Below are 16,168 nucleotides of genomic sequence, written 5' to 3'. Positions count from 1 at the left end.
TGAGACTTGTTTTCACTCGTTTTTCTCTCTGCCTTCGGTTGCAGAACCACACTCGTACTACTTCTTTCTCGAGATTCAGCTCTTCGGCCATCCTCATGATCTCCTGCGACGAAGGCTTGCTGTGCTCCCCGAAGTGTCTCTCCAGAGCATCCTTAGCAGCTACACTGGGGAGGAAGGGGTGGAGTGTGAGGGGAGGAGTTGGGATAAAATCGTTTCTTTCAATGAAGTTCTTGGAAGAATAGGATGAAGTTTAGCTTTCTAAATATTGCCGTGAAGAAGTAGCACAGATGCTAAAAGCACAGGTGAAAGGCAAATCTTTGTTTATGAACAAGACAGAGGCGTCTCTTATTCTAAATAGCCTTACCAAAATCATAAGCACAAACTAGGGAACCCAGTTTCTCTGTTTCAATTTATGCCACAAGGGGGCACCAAGTTCTTGACAAAGAAAAGACACTGTGGGCCTCTCAAAATACAACTCCCCCTGCTTGCTCATCACTGCCTCAGTCATCCCCGTTCTTTATAATACAGAAAATGGGTAATTGACAGCTACCCTAGATCAAATATTTTACCTATTAGTACCTTCCAGAACCAAAATATCACTAAAAATTATGCTTCAGGCTTGAAAGGAAAGAGGTCGCATGAGACCTTGAGATCCAGACATACCAATGACTCCTTTTGGTTTTTAGTCAAGATACCGAACTAGCAGAGCAAGCACTTGTATCTCCAAGGACAGAAGTGAGTTATTTGGTTTCCAGTTTCAACCAAAATGCCTGTCCAAACAGTGAATCAAACAATACATATTCACCCATCAAATGTTTAAAAACACCCATCTTCACTTCTCATAGATTTGTCTTTTAAACATTTTTTCAATCATTTATATTCACTTCATAATAACGTTGCTCTTATACTTGAATACTGACTCCATGTGAATGTGATGTTGTTCATTCTCTAGTAAGTTAATGATCGCAAAGGAGTACCTGATGGTTGTCCTCCGTTTCCTCTTCCTTTCATTTGCTCCCACCTTTTCATTGTACAAAGCTGCAATGTGGAAAGAAGAGAATAAGAAATAGACAGGAATTTTAAACTGTCATTCCTTGGTTTCAGTTTTCCAACTAATATTATGCAAACTATAATTACTATGCCTTTTGGTCTCAAATGTTTGCCAAATAGGTCATTTTATATTACATTCCTCAGGGGAAAAAGTATTAAAGCAAAATAAATGTAAATGTCATAAAGATGATTTTTCTACAAACTTTACCTTCACCTCCTGTTAGAATATTCACTATAAATGTGTTCAAGTCTTATTCTTTGTGTGTGTGCATGTGTGTGTGTGTGTGTGTGTGTGTGTGTGTGTATGGGCATGAGTACAGGTACCTATGGAGCCAGAAGAGGGCATCAGGGCATGTGATCCCTTAGTGCTGGGTGTTAGGTAGTATGAGCTTGCAGGATGTTGGTGCTAGGAGCTGACCTCCAATCCTCTGCAAGAGCAGTATGTGTGTGCTCTAGATGCCTGATCTATCCTTATGCATCAAGATACTTATTTTTCATTTCTAAGAGATCTAAAAGCCTTCAAACTTCCTGCCTCAGCTTCCGTTCTGCCAACCCTAGTGATTGTTTGCGACCACACCACAGCACAGGCTGCGGAGATTGGCTTCAGTACCTCCCACCTGCTCAGCTTCCTCCAGCCACTTGGACAAAATTGCTTTGAGTTTACAAGCATTTTTGAAACTGAGCTGCAAGTTTTCAAATCGACAGATGGTTGTTTGACTGAATTCTGAGCCATGGACAGCAGCCAGCGCTTCACCCACGTTTGTCTGGGTGTATCCTGTGAAAGGGTAAGAGATAACATTAGCGTCAACTTCACCAGGAAGATCAGTGTGTGTGTGTGTGTGTGGGGGGGTGTCCCATTATCACACACACGCGATCTTTCTGAGTTACTCTTTAAAAATTCGATCATTTGACAATTTAGAATTATTTAGATTTCGAATAGAATTGCAAAGTACATATAAATGTGCCTTTTAGTTCATACATTACTTTTAAAGTAAAAAGGACTCCCATGCACACATAATAGCAGCATGGAACAGATACATAACCATCTTCTAACACCTGATAATAAATCTGGAAATTCTTATTTTTTATGGTTATCAAATGTGATCTGTGTTCAAAATAAATGACCCATCAATTACAGCACACAAAATGTACAGTGATAAATCAAACATAGTTTTATATAAGAATGAAAATCTTAACAATATATTGTTACACCAAAGAAAACTAAGACTGAGGCTGACTTCGCCTTAAAACATGCCATTCACAGACTATCCAGAGACTACCCCACCCGGGGATCCATCCCATAATCAGCTACCAAACCTAGACACTATTGCATATGCCAGCAAGATTTTGCTGAAAGGAGCCTGATATAGCTGTTCCCTGTGAGGCTATGCCAGTGCCTGGCAAATACAGAAGTGGATGCACACAGTCATCTAATGGATGGAACACAGGGCTCCCATGGAGGAACTAGAGAAAGTACCCAAGGAGCTGAAGGGGGTTGCAACCCTGCAGGTAGAACAATATGAACTAATAGTACCCCCTGAGTTCATGTCTTTAGCTGCATATGTAGCAGAAGATGGCCTAGTTGGCCATCACTGGGAAGAGAGGCCCCTTGGTCTTGCAAACTTTATATGACCCAGCACAGGGGAATGCCAGGGCCAAGAAGTGGGAGTAGGTGGGTAGGGGAGCAGGGTGGGGGGAGGGTATAGGGGACATTCGGAATAGCATTTGAAATGTAAATGAAGAAAATATCTAATAAAATAAAATAAAATAAAATAAAATAAAAGACCATGTCTCCCAACAAAAGGTCCTTATCAATAGCCACAAGCATTTCTAGACTATAAGGTATAATAAGCCATCAACGCACAATTTTAACCATCCATAGCTATACAAACAGGACTGAAAATAAATATGATAATGATAACTCCTGCTGTTTCTATGTGTCCTCAGTACACATTATTTCATAGCCTACGGCTATATACCTATATGTATAATATGATGGCATACAATATGCATCAGTAAATGTCACTACAAATTACCTATGGCTCATTCTGCAAGTTCATCGGATTGAACTATCATTCCAACCCATTTAAAAATACATATTTTTTCCATGAATTTGAACCACAATTAATTATTGTGGTTATTCTATCTTAAAAATACTTTTCAATAGAAAATGAACAGTTATTTTGAGTATGCAGTTAAGAGAAAAGGAAATACAAATTATTACCAAACAGGAACAAGTAACAATAATTTAAAATGAAATTTAACATTTTGAATAAAACCACACTGCAGTGTCGCTGTCTTTTCTGATTCAAAAGGTCCCAGTGCTTAAAAGCACATTGGTCCTTCAGTGTTGTTTACTTATTTTAGTCTAACCATTTGCCCTGTGCTGGAAACAGTAAGGTATTTGTGGTGGTAAAATCCAGTGGAGATGAGTTTGACAACATCCATAAAAATACATCAGGTTTAGTAAATGATTTGGTGCCAACATTTTTCTATTCACATGTTTCATATAGATGCAGAAATGCATTTGTAGAGTTACTAAGTGTGGCATTGTTTTTATTACTAAGACATTAAAAGGATGCAAAAGACCTGCTTAAATAAACTAGAGTATTTATATGTATAAGGTGGTAGTTAATAGATACACCCGTAGTGAAGTCTTGAAAAGCTCTTCAAAATAGGTATGCACGAAAGAATATACGCACTTGCTCATCGAGCTGTAAGATATCTCTAGAAAGATACCCGAGAACCTAACCCTGGTGAAGAAGAACAAGCAGACAGTGTAATGTCATTTACAGTATTTCATCATTTCAGATCACATGAACTAAGTATCTCTTCAAAGATTCAAGTAGAAAATTAAATAGAAGGTGCACTTTAAAGCTCATTGTACGGTTGGCTAGATTTTTAGGAAGTAACATGAACTTAAAACAAACAATGCTTTCATCCTGTTAAGAATTTACAAGGAATTAAAGGATTTTGCTGTTTGTTTTAGTGTCCCCTGTTGGACTGGGTTAAATGCACGGGAGAGACAGAATGAGAAATGGCTTGGGCTTTTGAGGGGAGTATACAATATTTCACAGTAACTAGAGTAAGGATTTGCAAATGAAGCTGTTTGACCTGTCAGTCAACAAAGGCGTACCTAACTTAATTCTTCTCACTTTAAACTCGTTGGCAAACTGCTCCAGTTCTCGGATTTCTGGGGCGTCCATGTCTATTGGCTCTTCCACCAATTTGCTTTTCCGCCTGAGTTCCTGCTTAAACTCAGAGGCCGTGGGGTCCTCTGCCAGCAGAGGTTGGTGCAGGGGAGGAAACCCATGACTCAGGGTGTGGTCTGGAAACTTGTAAAGACAAGGGGTTAAACTGCCTGTGGAGAAAGAAGGATTGTTGGCAATTATGTCTGTGTCTATACAACCATACTCTCTGTTAGATCCCCGAGTCCTCGACAATAACTCTGAGTTTGCATTTGAAGGCAGGACTTTGTCGTATTGCCCTAGAGCTTGGTAATTCTGATCCCTTATTCTCCCAGATGCTCTGAGTACCTTTGATGCCACACAGATTCAGTCTTAACTTATACAAGTTACCTTATGCTCAGTCTCCTAAAGTAGAAGTCAGAGTTGGTGGAATGAAGTTACCTTCCACCTTCCCTTGAAGAACAAAGCCAACATTAATGTCAAAGGAGAAAATCTAAAATAACTGAGTGTAAGATTCCATTTTTTTTTAATAAAAAGATATGTTATCCCGAGGGTCTAATACATGACTCTAACCAGATAGCATGCTCTGATCTCTGCCTTCTTAATTTAACAAGTGCTACAATCAAGGCAAGGAGTACTTGGACTGTATGCTATACAGATGACTCTTATAACGGGGAAGTTAATCTTACAGTACTACAAATACTACTGGTTTGATAGTAAATGCTTAACTTGAAATGGAAAATGAACATGGTTCTTAAACACGATAAAACATATTTTTAAGTCAATTTAATGAGTCAGAGAAACAAAAGATAAGTTTAGAAGCTCTACTAAAATACTGTGACAAGCTTTTTTGAAGAATAGACAACATAATGGAATCACTTTCCTCTTCCATAATTATTTAAAGAAAAACAAAAATAAAATCCAGCCGGGCAATGCTGGCACATGCCTTTAATCTCAGCACTTGGGAGGCAGAGGNAGGTGGATTTCTGAGTNCAAGGCCAGCCTGGTCTACAAAGTGAGTTCTAGGACAGCCAGGGATATACAGAGAAACCCTGTCTCGAAAAAACAAAACAAAACAAAACAAAACAAAATATCCAAAGGAGGGGACAATTGTAGACCTGAAAGGGAATTAATTATCCATAGAGTTTGCAGTGTTGGCTTGGCTTCATTGTAGTTTACAGATTTCAGTGTTCATTTGAAATTAGAGTCTACCTCAGCTCAGAATCTCAACTGACAGGATGGCACATCCGAAAAGCTTCAACAGATTTCCCCGTTTCTTCCTTGACAAATTACTCTATTTATTAATGAAGAATTTCACTTCTGTTCATATTAAATGCCATGTATCACAAAAATCTGAGTCGTTGGTCAGTCTCATGTGTATAAGTTAACACTTTACAAACAAGTCTCATAGGTTACCACAATAATTGTTCTCAGAAACATTAAAAATATAATAATAATCAACAACTACACTCATAAATTAAAGCAATTAATAATAAAATATGCATATTCCCAACATTATATAAACATTTAATAATAAATATTAGTGTAAGTCAGCAGGTTATTAGCTTATTTATATAAGAATATGTAATAGTAAAATTCATCTCCATCCAATAGAACACATTATGTTTTTCTAATGAAAATTAAACATGTAACTTCTAAGAGAGTTTATTTTGTGAAATAGCATAAAATAAACTCATACTCCACAGCTGTGCTAAAGGGTTAAGAGAAACTATTTTTTCTCTTTAGATTTATTTAATTTTTGTGTACGTATGCTTACACACATGCATGTATGTGTAGTACATGTATACCTGCCTGTGGAGGTCAGCAAAGAACATTGTCTCCTCTGGAACTGGGGTCAGAGGTGGTTGAACCACCATGCTAGTTCTGGGAACCACTCTTGCATCCTTTACAAGAACAGCAAATGCTATTAACCACTGAGCCATCTCTCCACCCCAAGAGAGAGACTATTTTTTCTTGCTAAAAATGTATTCTGCTTTTATAAATAGAAGTCATCCAGTAAAATAGACTTCTGAATATCTTTTAATAAGAAACGATACTCCATGATCTGAGTGTGATGCATCCTGGCCATTATTTTCAATTCTTCATGCCCATCATAGTCCTGGGGTACTGTAAGTCCATTTACAAGTCTGTCCATTTCATTAGTCAGCCTCCTTTTCCATGTAAGACTAAATGAGTTAGGAAGGAAGGGATGTGTATCTTCCCCACAATTTAGGAAATGTCTTATGAAGCAATCAGTAACTTCCCTGCAGATTAGTAGTCATCTTAAGTACACAGTAGTCACAAGAACTGAATTCCACTAACAGAACAAATGCTTCTTTATTCTCCAATCTTCTGTACTTGGGTAAATCAACCAACTTTCTCTCAAAGATTTCCGGAATTTAAACATATTTGGTTGCCTGTGTATAAACTCTTGGGGTCAACGCTCTAATGATTTAGAAAGCATGCAAGCGGCCTGTCACTCCAGGAAAATTCAAGAGCAGTTTACTTATTACAGCTATTCTCAGAAAGCCAAAATCTAGAAACAGCATTTGAATGGAGTCTGTGAAAAATGAGCAAGAAATACCATACCAAGTTCTTTGGTTTAGTAACGCTAATAAGAGTGAAAAAATAATATGTGAAACATGGACTTTTTTTCATTACATCAAGAATCCATCATTATATCCCTAGGGTTATCATTTTTATAGAACCAGTCTTTCTTAGCAATTCATCACGGCAGTTATCCATGCCGTTCAGACAGAATTTGGTTCCTACTGTCTGACTCAGTGTCTGTGGAGCACTGAGAGTGATGGGACGGTATGAATAATAAACGATTTTTTCAAATCCTTTTAAACCTGGATTACTGAAGAAAGCAGTAAGTCCACACAGCAGAAATCTCAAAAATGTTTCTTAAAACATTGCTAAAGCAACACTGTAATTAGCCTGGACAAGGACCCCTGTGCAAAGCCTGGAAATGCTAGAGCCCTCTCCACACTTCCTTAGGTTTCCATGATGCGTACTGATCTACCTTGGCCTCTCTGAGCTGTTCTGTATGTCTCCATGTGTGGTGTACATGGCAGAAGACAGACGAGTCTTTCAAAGGAGGCGTAGGGAATAGAGGTAGAGGTTGCCCTATAACATGCTGACTCAGCCCTTCACACCATGGAGCAAATTGCTCTCCTGCATGTGGCTAACTGACAGCAGCTCAGGTTAAGGACCTACAGCCTTAAAAGAACAAACGAGGGAAGCGGAAGCATGTAAAAATGTATGCCTGTATTCTAACTGCGCACCAAAACAATTACATATTTCCGCCTATTTGTGCTTTTCACGCGTGACAAGCAAATTAAATGTTCAAATTTGATGTTTGTTCCTTTCTTTGAAGACTGCACCTACTCTCCAGAAGAGGCAACTTGTCCATTGTCTGTTTCACACAATAAGTTTAACTGGCACACCACCAGGCCCAAGTGCTTCCACACAACCCAGAACCACGGTCTTGCCACAAGCACAGTGGGGTGGCTGAGGCAGAGAAACTGAGGGCGTTTATAATCTTGTTCCCTGTAGAAGAGGACCATGAATCATCTGGAAGGCAAAGCCACCACGGTGCCGCTAGAAGGCCTTTGCAGAGGGACAGCCAGCCGACTTCAGAATGACTCTTCCCTGTACAGCCCTATCCTCTTGGGACAAGAGAAAAGGAAAACAGAAAGAATGAAAGAAAAGAGAGGAGAGAAGGAACATGGAAATTAAAAGAAAAAAAAAAAGAAGTTAAAGGGGAAAACAGAAAGAATGAATGAGGAGATTTCTATGATTTTGTTTCACACCCAAACAGATTTTTTTTTTCTTTTCCTTTCCTCTCAAAACGTACTTTGAACACAGGACTTGCCCTTCGTTTCTCAGGAGGCTTCGATGTTGGGTCACATGCCCATGCTGGTTCCTTGCTCTTTGTCAAGAGGCTGGCGTGCTCTGCCATCCATGAGATGGTGGGCAGAGCAGCTCTCGCGCATGCTCCCTAAACTCCGGTTGGCTTTAGAAGCTGAGAATGGAAGCCAACCCCAGAGCCCCAGGAGTGCGAATGTTAAGCATTATTTTATTTTATCGTATTTTTGCGGTCAGTTTGCTTCACTTTGTATTTTCAAGCCGAGGTTAGGAAGAACATCTGTAATTGCCTCCTGTAATTTGTACTGAATGACTGATGACATTGAATCTAAACACGCGGGAGTAGAGAGGAAGAAGTAGCTGGCCACATGCCTATCTGGGGAAAGCAAAAGAAGAGGGTTGAGTTGATGCAAGTCTGGAACCTGGAACCTGGAACCTGGTAGAGCCGTTCCAATAGAAAACAAGGCAGCTTTTTCTGTTTCCAGTGCAGCCAATAATTCCCTTTATCTTACTGGTGCCTACACTGAGCTACAGGGAATTCATCTCAGGATTTAAATTTTCTACACCAACCTGGAGAAAAATAAAATTTCTATAGCTTGTCCCTTGGAGTAGACTAACTTAATAAAATTCTAAATTGAATGCATCGGAGTATGAGTAAAATAATAGCCATATTAAAACAATTCCACGCCCTTTGAAACAGTAATTCCGGCAGCTTCCCCTCACAGACTATAAGACACCAATCCTGCTCATAAGATGCTTCTGTGGATTTTGAGGGAGTGGCTGACATTTCAAAAATTTCAAATGACACAACTAGATTTCTATTGTCTTTTTTTTTTTTTATGCCTTTCCTTCCTTGTTTTTGAATGGCTGTATTTTATGACTCAATTTGTGCAGCTTCCCTGGGAATGAAAGCAGAAGAAATTCAGATTGTCTAAGATTTAATCTGCCACGAAGTACATGCTAATGCCGAATATATGTCAAGAAGCAGACATGCTGACAAATTATAAAGCATATAATATATTAATGGCATCCCTCTCAGAAATATTCAAATATAGTCTCTCTGCGCCATGGTGAGATTTCATTTTAGTGACAAAATATAACTTGATTTGAAGACCACAATGATACCTCTAAATCTTGGTATGACAATTGTGTTTATGATGTCACTAAACCAGACTTTGAACTGGTAAAGTCTTTCTCAGTTCCTTTCCATTTGACTATATTAAAATGGGGGAGCGGTTTACAGAGTGCCGTCAGCTGCCTCTTAATGGGACCCTGGCCTGTTCCCCCCACCCCGCCCCTGTGCTAATGCGGGCTGCATTATAGGACTCCAAGGGTAGCTATAAACTCTTTAGATAACCGTGGGCCACATTGATTCAGTACAAGGGAGATGGTACCCAAAAGAATTAGGACAAGACATCATTAGTCACTGCTCTTTGGCTGGTATGTGTGTGTGTGTGTGTGTGTGTGTGTGTGTGTGTGTGTGTGTGTGTATGTGTGTATGTTTATGTAAATGTGAGGCAGGGTGGAGGGTTGGTTGGTTTGATTTTCATGCTAACTCTAGTCAAAGGGCAAATGCTCCCTCTCTTTGAGGAAATATAGAAACTGAAGGTGTGCGGGAATTCCTGGCAATCACTGTGATAGAACTTCCCTCCGGCAGAGAGCAGCCTGTGACCACATGCTTGTTATCTGTTATTGTGTTATTGAGATCCTCATGATTCTGTGAAGATTAAAGAACGAATTCCACTCTTACCTTACCTACAACAACTATTTGAAGATATTTTAGTAATTCACAGCAAATATTGATCGACAGTATGGAACTTGTTCTTTTTTTTTTTTTTTTTTTTTTAAGAATACCAATAAATTAAATTGTAAATAAGAGATGAATTTTAAAGGGAAAAGGCCTTGCCTTTAAATATCCCTTAACTATTAAAAAGTATAAGCAGGTTGGAGAGAAAGCTCAGGGGTTCAGAGCACTGCTGTTTTTCCAGAGAGTCTCTTCCATATTTCCAGCACCCATCTGGTGGTTTACAACTGTCTATAATATCCAGATACCCTTTCCTCGCCTCTGTGAGCAATACGTGCAAATGATGCACAGACATGCGTGGGAACAAACCATTATACAAATAAAATAAAAAAGAATATATTTTTAAAAGAAAAAAAAAGCATTTATAGGCAATCATTTAAAAGTTAGTCTTTGATGTTAATAGATAAGGAGGTGATGGAGAGTTTAAGAAGCGGGAAAGAATATGAACAAGATTTATTATATAAAAACATTTTCATTACTTAATTAATTAATTTATTTTACACCACAATATCAGCTCCCCTCTCCTCCCGGAAACCCCCTCACCTCTCCTCCCCAAATCCCTCCGTCCCCTTCTCCTCTGAGAAGGGTTGATAGGAAAACATTTTAAATAAAATAATATTTTAAAGAAAGACTACCAGACTTCATTTTACAATAACAGTCAAGATACTGAGAATGGTGTTTGACAAAATGTAAGAAATGTTTCATTTTGAAATCTTAATGTTTTAATGAAAAGTTATAAATTGATGAATTACATTATTTGTTCCATTTCTATTTCAAAGTTCTAAGCATAACTCTATGCTTCTCTGTGTGTAATTGTTTACTCAGAGGACAAACATGAATGAATTTCAGATAGTGTCTTCATATTTGACTCTTTTATCCAAAATATCTATCTGTCTGCCCCTGCTTCTCTTTCCACTCCATCTTCTATCTTGGTCTTGATTTCTCCCTGATGAGAGTTATTTTGCTGCTGCAATAACGAATACAGACTACTAAAGACTTCTCCTTAAGAACAAACAAATTAAAATCTGTGAACAGTAATCCATATTCATTTAACCCAGTAAAATACTTTCTTTAGCCACGCCCTAGGATTAAGTATTGAATTTGGGGATGAGTGGAACACACGGGGCAGGTGTTCCCAATTGTAGGAATTGCATTCTATGGATGTATTTGCAAAGACGGCACTAGTACGTTAGAATTGTGCTTGAAGGAGGTGTGACACACTTCCGCTGAAATGCGTGTCACATCACCTACCTCAATCAAGCTTCAGAAGCAATCCAGAAGGACTGGCAAATCCTGAAATGCCCATTGCTAATGTCTCTGAGCTAAACCTTCCATTTGTATCTTATTTGAATCTTCCTGGAACAAGTACTCAGAAAGCAGTACAGTGACAAAGGCAATAATAGCCACTTGACCCAGGAGAGTATCGGCCACTGGAATCGGAAACAGACTTAGCAGAGAAACTGAAGTTTAAATTCTCATTTTAATTAAGTGTCATTTAAATGTTAAGTAACCACCTGCAGGAAATCCCACAAAGGCAATAACGACTGGCAACTAGCTGTTTAACATGATTAAAATTGAAGAAAGAAAGAAAGAAAGAAAGAAAGAAAGAAAGAAAGAAAGAAAGAAAGAAAGAAAGAAAGAAAGAAAGAAAGAAAGAAAGAAAGAAAGAAAGAAAGAAAGAAAGAACAAACAATAACGACAAAAGCATACAACGCTTGTGCAGATATCAGAAGCACACGAGTTCAGAACTGTATAGAGTAGGGATCGGGGACCGGATGGTCCTGAGAACCTCATGCTTTATTGGACATCAAGTGGAGACACTCCTGAGAGTGGCAGATCTACCACCAACTTTCAAGCTGAAAGATCAGAATTTCATGTTACAGTCTTCCCTCCATTCCATCTGGCCTGGGAAATCCTACACTGTTTTCCCCAGTGAGACCGCATATAAAGGTGATTTTTCTTACCTGCCATCACTCCATAGGTGGATGGCTGGTTTCCGTAATGGCAGGAAGGCACAGAGTAATGAAGTCCTGTCGCTGTATTTCCCATCGTTGTCATCGGGAAATACGTGTGCAAACATTTAGGAGTTTGGATCAAAGACAAAATAGACGGGACTGGTAAGAAAATGTATGAGGATTCAAGACACATTCTACTCATTTCCAAATTATACATTTACACGATTTTTAAATTGTATGCCAATATGGGCTTTTTTTTCCCCCCTCACTGCGAGTTTTCGAATAAGCAAATAAAATCAAGCAACGGTTGTCTTAAGTGTTGAGATCCTAAGTTATCAAACTAGATCGCTGTGTGGTCTGTGTTGTGGCTACAAGTCTCTCATGAGGAGAGATGAGAGGAAGGTGGACCCCCAGCTCTTTGGGATTTGTAAAATTCTTGCAGATTCCATCCCATGTAGATATTATACCACAGTCACTGAACAGTAGTCTGAACATCATATGTATCACAGTATAATCTGGAGGGTATCTCTGGAAGACTGAATACCTAAATTGACTCTTGAATAGTCATAGCAGATAAATTTGTTTATTTTCCTTACAAATTTCTTTTACTAAAGAGATAATGACTGAATATCTTATTGCTTAGATACAATCCTAAAAATACTGCTGTTCTCAGAAGTTCATGAAAACCCTGTGATAGGGTCTAGTGCAATCACGTTGATATTGAAACCATGGCTTATGTTTTCTGTATGCACAAAATTGATAGAACAACTTTAATGATAATGTCAGTCCAAAAATGATTTCCTCTCATAATCACATTAATAATTCCCAAAGTTATTATTATGCATTTGGAAATAAGATACAAACTATAAAACATATAGGAAGCTTTAACCACAAATCAGCATTTAACAATTTAACTATGATTTTCACCAAAACATCTACCAAAGTTAGTTTCACTGTGTACTTGCTCATTCATTTTCATTTCCTACCCTAAATATAATAATATGATAATATAATATAGTATATTATAATGATATTATAAGGAGGTTATTATAATAAGCATAAAAATGTTTTTCAATAAATAACATGAGTATTTGAGTATATTAACAAATGGTATAGTGATTAATGACATGCTTTTTTATGGAATATATTTTGTATAAATATAGATAATAATTACTTGTAAATATCCGCATAAATTTCCAGCTTGTAACTGATACTAAAAGTCATGACAAAATTTTACCATGTAATGACTACACAGAACAATATCATTTTAATTTTTAAAATTCAATGAATCTTAACCACACATAATACCTAAGAGCTTTTATTAATATAACTATTTTTAATTTTTTACTTAATTAGATAAGTAGATAGGTGTGATTTTATAGGAAAATTATAAATTATTTAAAAATCATTTAAAGGAACCTTTATAGATTATTTTGTACTTATGAAATGTATAAAAGTTCCTTGATTTTTTTTTTTGATTTTAGGAAATTCAATAAAAGGTAAGCTAATTTATTAAATGCATTGTTAAGTATTTTTAAATAAATCAATAAAACTTAAAGATAGTTATATCATTATTTTAATCTTAAATTTTACTTTGCTACTGATCAATTATTTTTCTATATTCAATTAAAGAAACAAACTATCATTGTTCTAATTCTCAGCTTATAAAATAAATTATTTTAAATGTATGGTTGTACTGTAATTATTTATATATGATTATTCATGCAATAATTACAGAATTAAATTACTTTATTATTGTTTTTTCCATCTAATATGTTTCAGTATACTCCCCAAATTATCTTTTAGATTAAACTGTGGTAATCTTTAGTAGATAAGTGATGTTGCCCGAGTCCAAATATCTAACTTCTTTATTATTTAGAATTCAGCCAAGGATGGGTGATAAATGTTCACATATGCTTTGAAACTGCCTAATTATCATAAAAAGTTGTTAAACTGTTTTACATTATAATATTAATCTAAATATACAAATAAATTTTCTACAAATATAAAATTTATTTCTACATGTGAAATAATTTAAACAAATGAAAGGTGAATACAGATTGTTGTTTTATGGAAGAAATTTAGTCCAAGGCTCTGGCTATCTGTAGATCGACTTGAGACCAATTGTTATTGCATAAAGTACAAATGTATTTGCAACACGCATACACTTGCTTGTGCCTACATAATGTGTTTTGATCCCCAGTTTAATTTTCAGTTTGGAATGTTAAGTAAAGACAAATTTCAAAAGTTATTCCTAGAACTCAAACTTAAGAAATTTTAACTCTCTCAGCTCTAAATATTCTCTTGCTTTGTCTGCTACATTTAATACTATGCATTTATTAAAATATAATTTTAATAAAGCATTTAATTATTTTATTCATTAAAGCTCACTTTGGGGTTGGAAAATTTTCAGTTTATTTTTATAAGGTTTATAGTTGTTTACAGAAAGGTACAAATAATTCAAAAAATGAAATACATTTTAATATATATTTAGTAGTACTGAGTTAACATTAAACTATTTTAGAATATTTCATTTTGATCTCTATCCATAAACATTTCTATTAATATCATTTTCAGAGTGGAAAATACTCACTCTCACTATTTGCTGAGGCAGAAAATAGTTCTTCTGGGTTGTAAAGTAAAACCAATACAGAGATAAGTGATTTCCGTAATTAATTTCTTTTAATTCTTAGGGTACTGGACTATTACAACATCCTTAGTATTTAGCTAAAGCAAACTAAAAGGGGGAAATGGAACAAAGAGTTATTCACTAACAAGATTCATCGCATCCATTCTGAAAGCTGTAGGCCCAGCCATGGAGGTCAGTACCTGTGGACATCACGTTGGTGGCGTGGTTGGAGGCTGGGAGACACTCAGCGGCACTGTGGTGCATTCTCAGAGGCAGGGCAGCAGAAGCGTCAGAATTCAGAGGTATAAAGGTATCAGCCGAGGTGAAAGATTGGCAACTCATTCCCACAAGAAAGTAGAAAACTAAGACCCGCTGCTTGCCAGTTCACTTTTATTATATTACTGTATCAAAGGGCTGATTCACTTCTCCCTACTTGCATATATACATCAGGACAGCTCTGAGGCACTCGGAGGGTGCAGGCTAGTATTTATACTGTGAGGAAATCCATTTATACATGTTAATAGTTTTTTTTCCCAGGAGTGTTGCTTTGTTAACCCAAACTGTCTTACCTACCCAAATACTATCTGTGCCCAAGGAGAAACTTGGTTATGACGTACAAAGTGAGGAGAAGGCAGAGACAGAAACCTTATTTCACATCTTCCATCAATGGTAGTTTAGAGGAAGAATCAAGAAGTGTTTCTCCAAGTAATGAAGTGGCAATGAAAAGAGGTGTCTTTTTGGTTTCTCATAGAAGAAAAGTTTTAAGTATGAGGTGTTTTCCATTTTCTAACTTCTTAAACACTATTCAAAGTAGGATAAGTTAGGGAAATGCATACTTGGTCATTTTAAGAAATGGCTTACTTAAAAGCCTGTGAGGTATCTAAGTGGTCAAGGTGCTGTCCCCATAGCCTGACGGCATGAGTAACCACGTAAAGGCTGAAGGGGGGAACTAACTCCGCAAAGTCATCCTGTGCCTTCAACATGCATGCTATGGCATGTGAGCTCACACATACACACACACACACACACACACACACACACTAATGCAATCCATTTTTAAAGCAATACATGTTTAAGTTGACACTTAGGAAAGCATGGGAGGTGAACTATGACAATGCATGGGCTGTCGGTTATGATTTTAAATTCCACCGTGCATGTTTTGTTTTTATTTTTTTTATTATTTTCTTTATTCACATTACAAATGCTATCCCAAAAGTTCCCTATACCCCCCCGCCCCTGCTCCCCTACCATCCCCTTATTCCCACTTACTCATTGAGATCTAACAATTACCCCCAGCTGCTGACACACTCAGTGACGTTTTCTGTCGTTGTACGTAGAGCTCCCATCTCTGTAAAGGACGTTCCATGTACCCTCATTAAGCTAGTCTTAGGCACAGGCTAGGCTTTGGGGAATTCTACTAAAGATATTGAAGTAACTGTGTTAATACTGGCTACCAACGTCACACAGAGATACATCAACATTTTATGAGACAGAAAAGTATAAGCGTACACAATTAGTTCCTACATAAACATCTGCCTAAAGGTAATTTAATTCAGATGATTTCTATATATGAACGGTGTGTTGGAATTTAGTCACAGTGACATACACCCAAAGGGTACAATCTCTATAAAGAACGCCTTCTCTGAGGTTTCAGTTCATGATCATCTGGCTC

At 37.2% G+C, this 16,168-nt stretch overlaps 1 protein-coding gene across 2 annotated transcripts in view; it reads right to left on the bottom strand.

The window, feature by feature from the left end:
- Pou1f1 (POU class 1 homeobox 1) overlaps positions 1 to 14,955 on the bottom strand; it is a 15,003-nt gene extending 48 nt beyond the window's left edge. The window contains exons 1-6 of one of the 2 annotated variants that reach the window (XM_021209770.2): positions 14,697 to 14,955; positions 11,877 to 12,026; positions 4,187 to 4,411; positions 1,661 to 1,825; positions 978 to 1,038; positions 1 to 164 (exon numbers count right to left, since the gene is read on the bottom strand). The exon at positions 1 to 164 is cut by the window's left edge and continues 48 nt beyond it. In XM_021209770.2, coding sequence (XP_021065429.1) covers positions 1 to 164; positions 978 to 1,038; positions 1,661 to 1,825; positions 4,187 to 4,411; positions 11,877 to 12,026; positions 14,697 to 14,838 — 907 coding nt within the window. In that variant the 5' untranslated portion in view covers positions 14,839 to 14,955. The remainder of the gene's footprint in view (positions 165 to 977; positions 1,039 to 1,660; positions 1,826 to 4,186; positions 4,412 to 11,876; positions 12,027 to 14,696) is intronic. The other variant, XM_021209769.2, reaches the window with a different exon arrangement.
- Positions 14,956 to 16,168: the final 1,213 nt, after the last annotated feature.

Source organism: Mus pahari, chromosome 12, assembly GCF_900095145.1.
Source record: "Mus pahari chromosome 12, PAHARI_EIJ_v1.1, whole genome shotgun sequence".
Classification (NCBI taxonomy): Eukaryota; Metazoa; Chordata; class Mammalia; order Rodentia; family Muridae; genus Mus; species Mus pahari.
The sequence above is the reverse complement of the archived record's forward strand: the minus strand, read 5'-3'. Positions and strand labels throughout refer to the sequence as shown.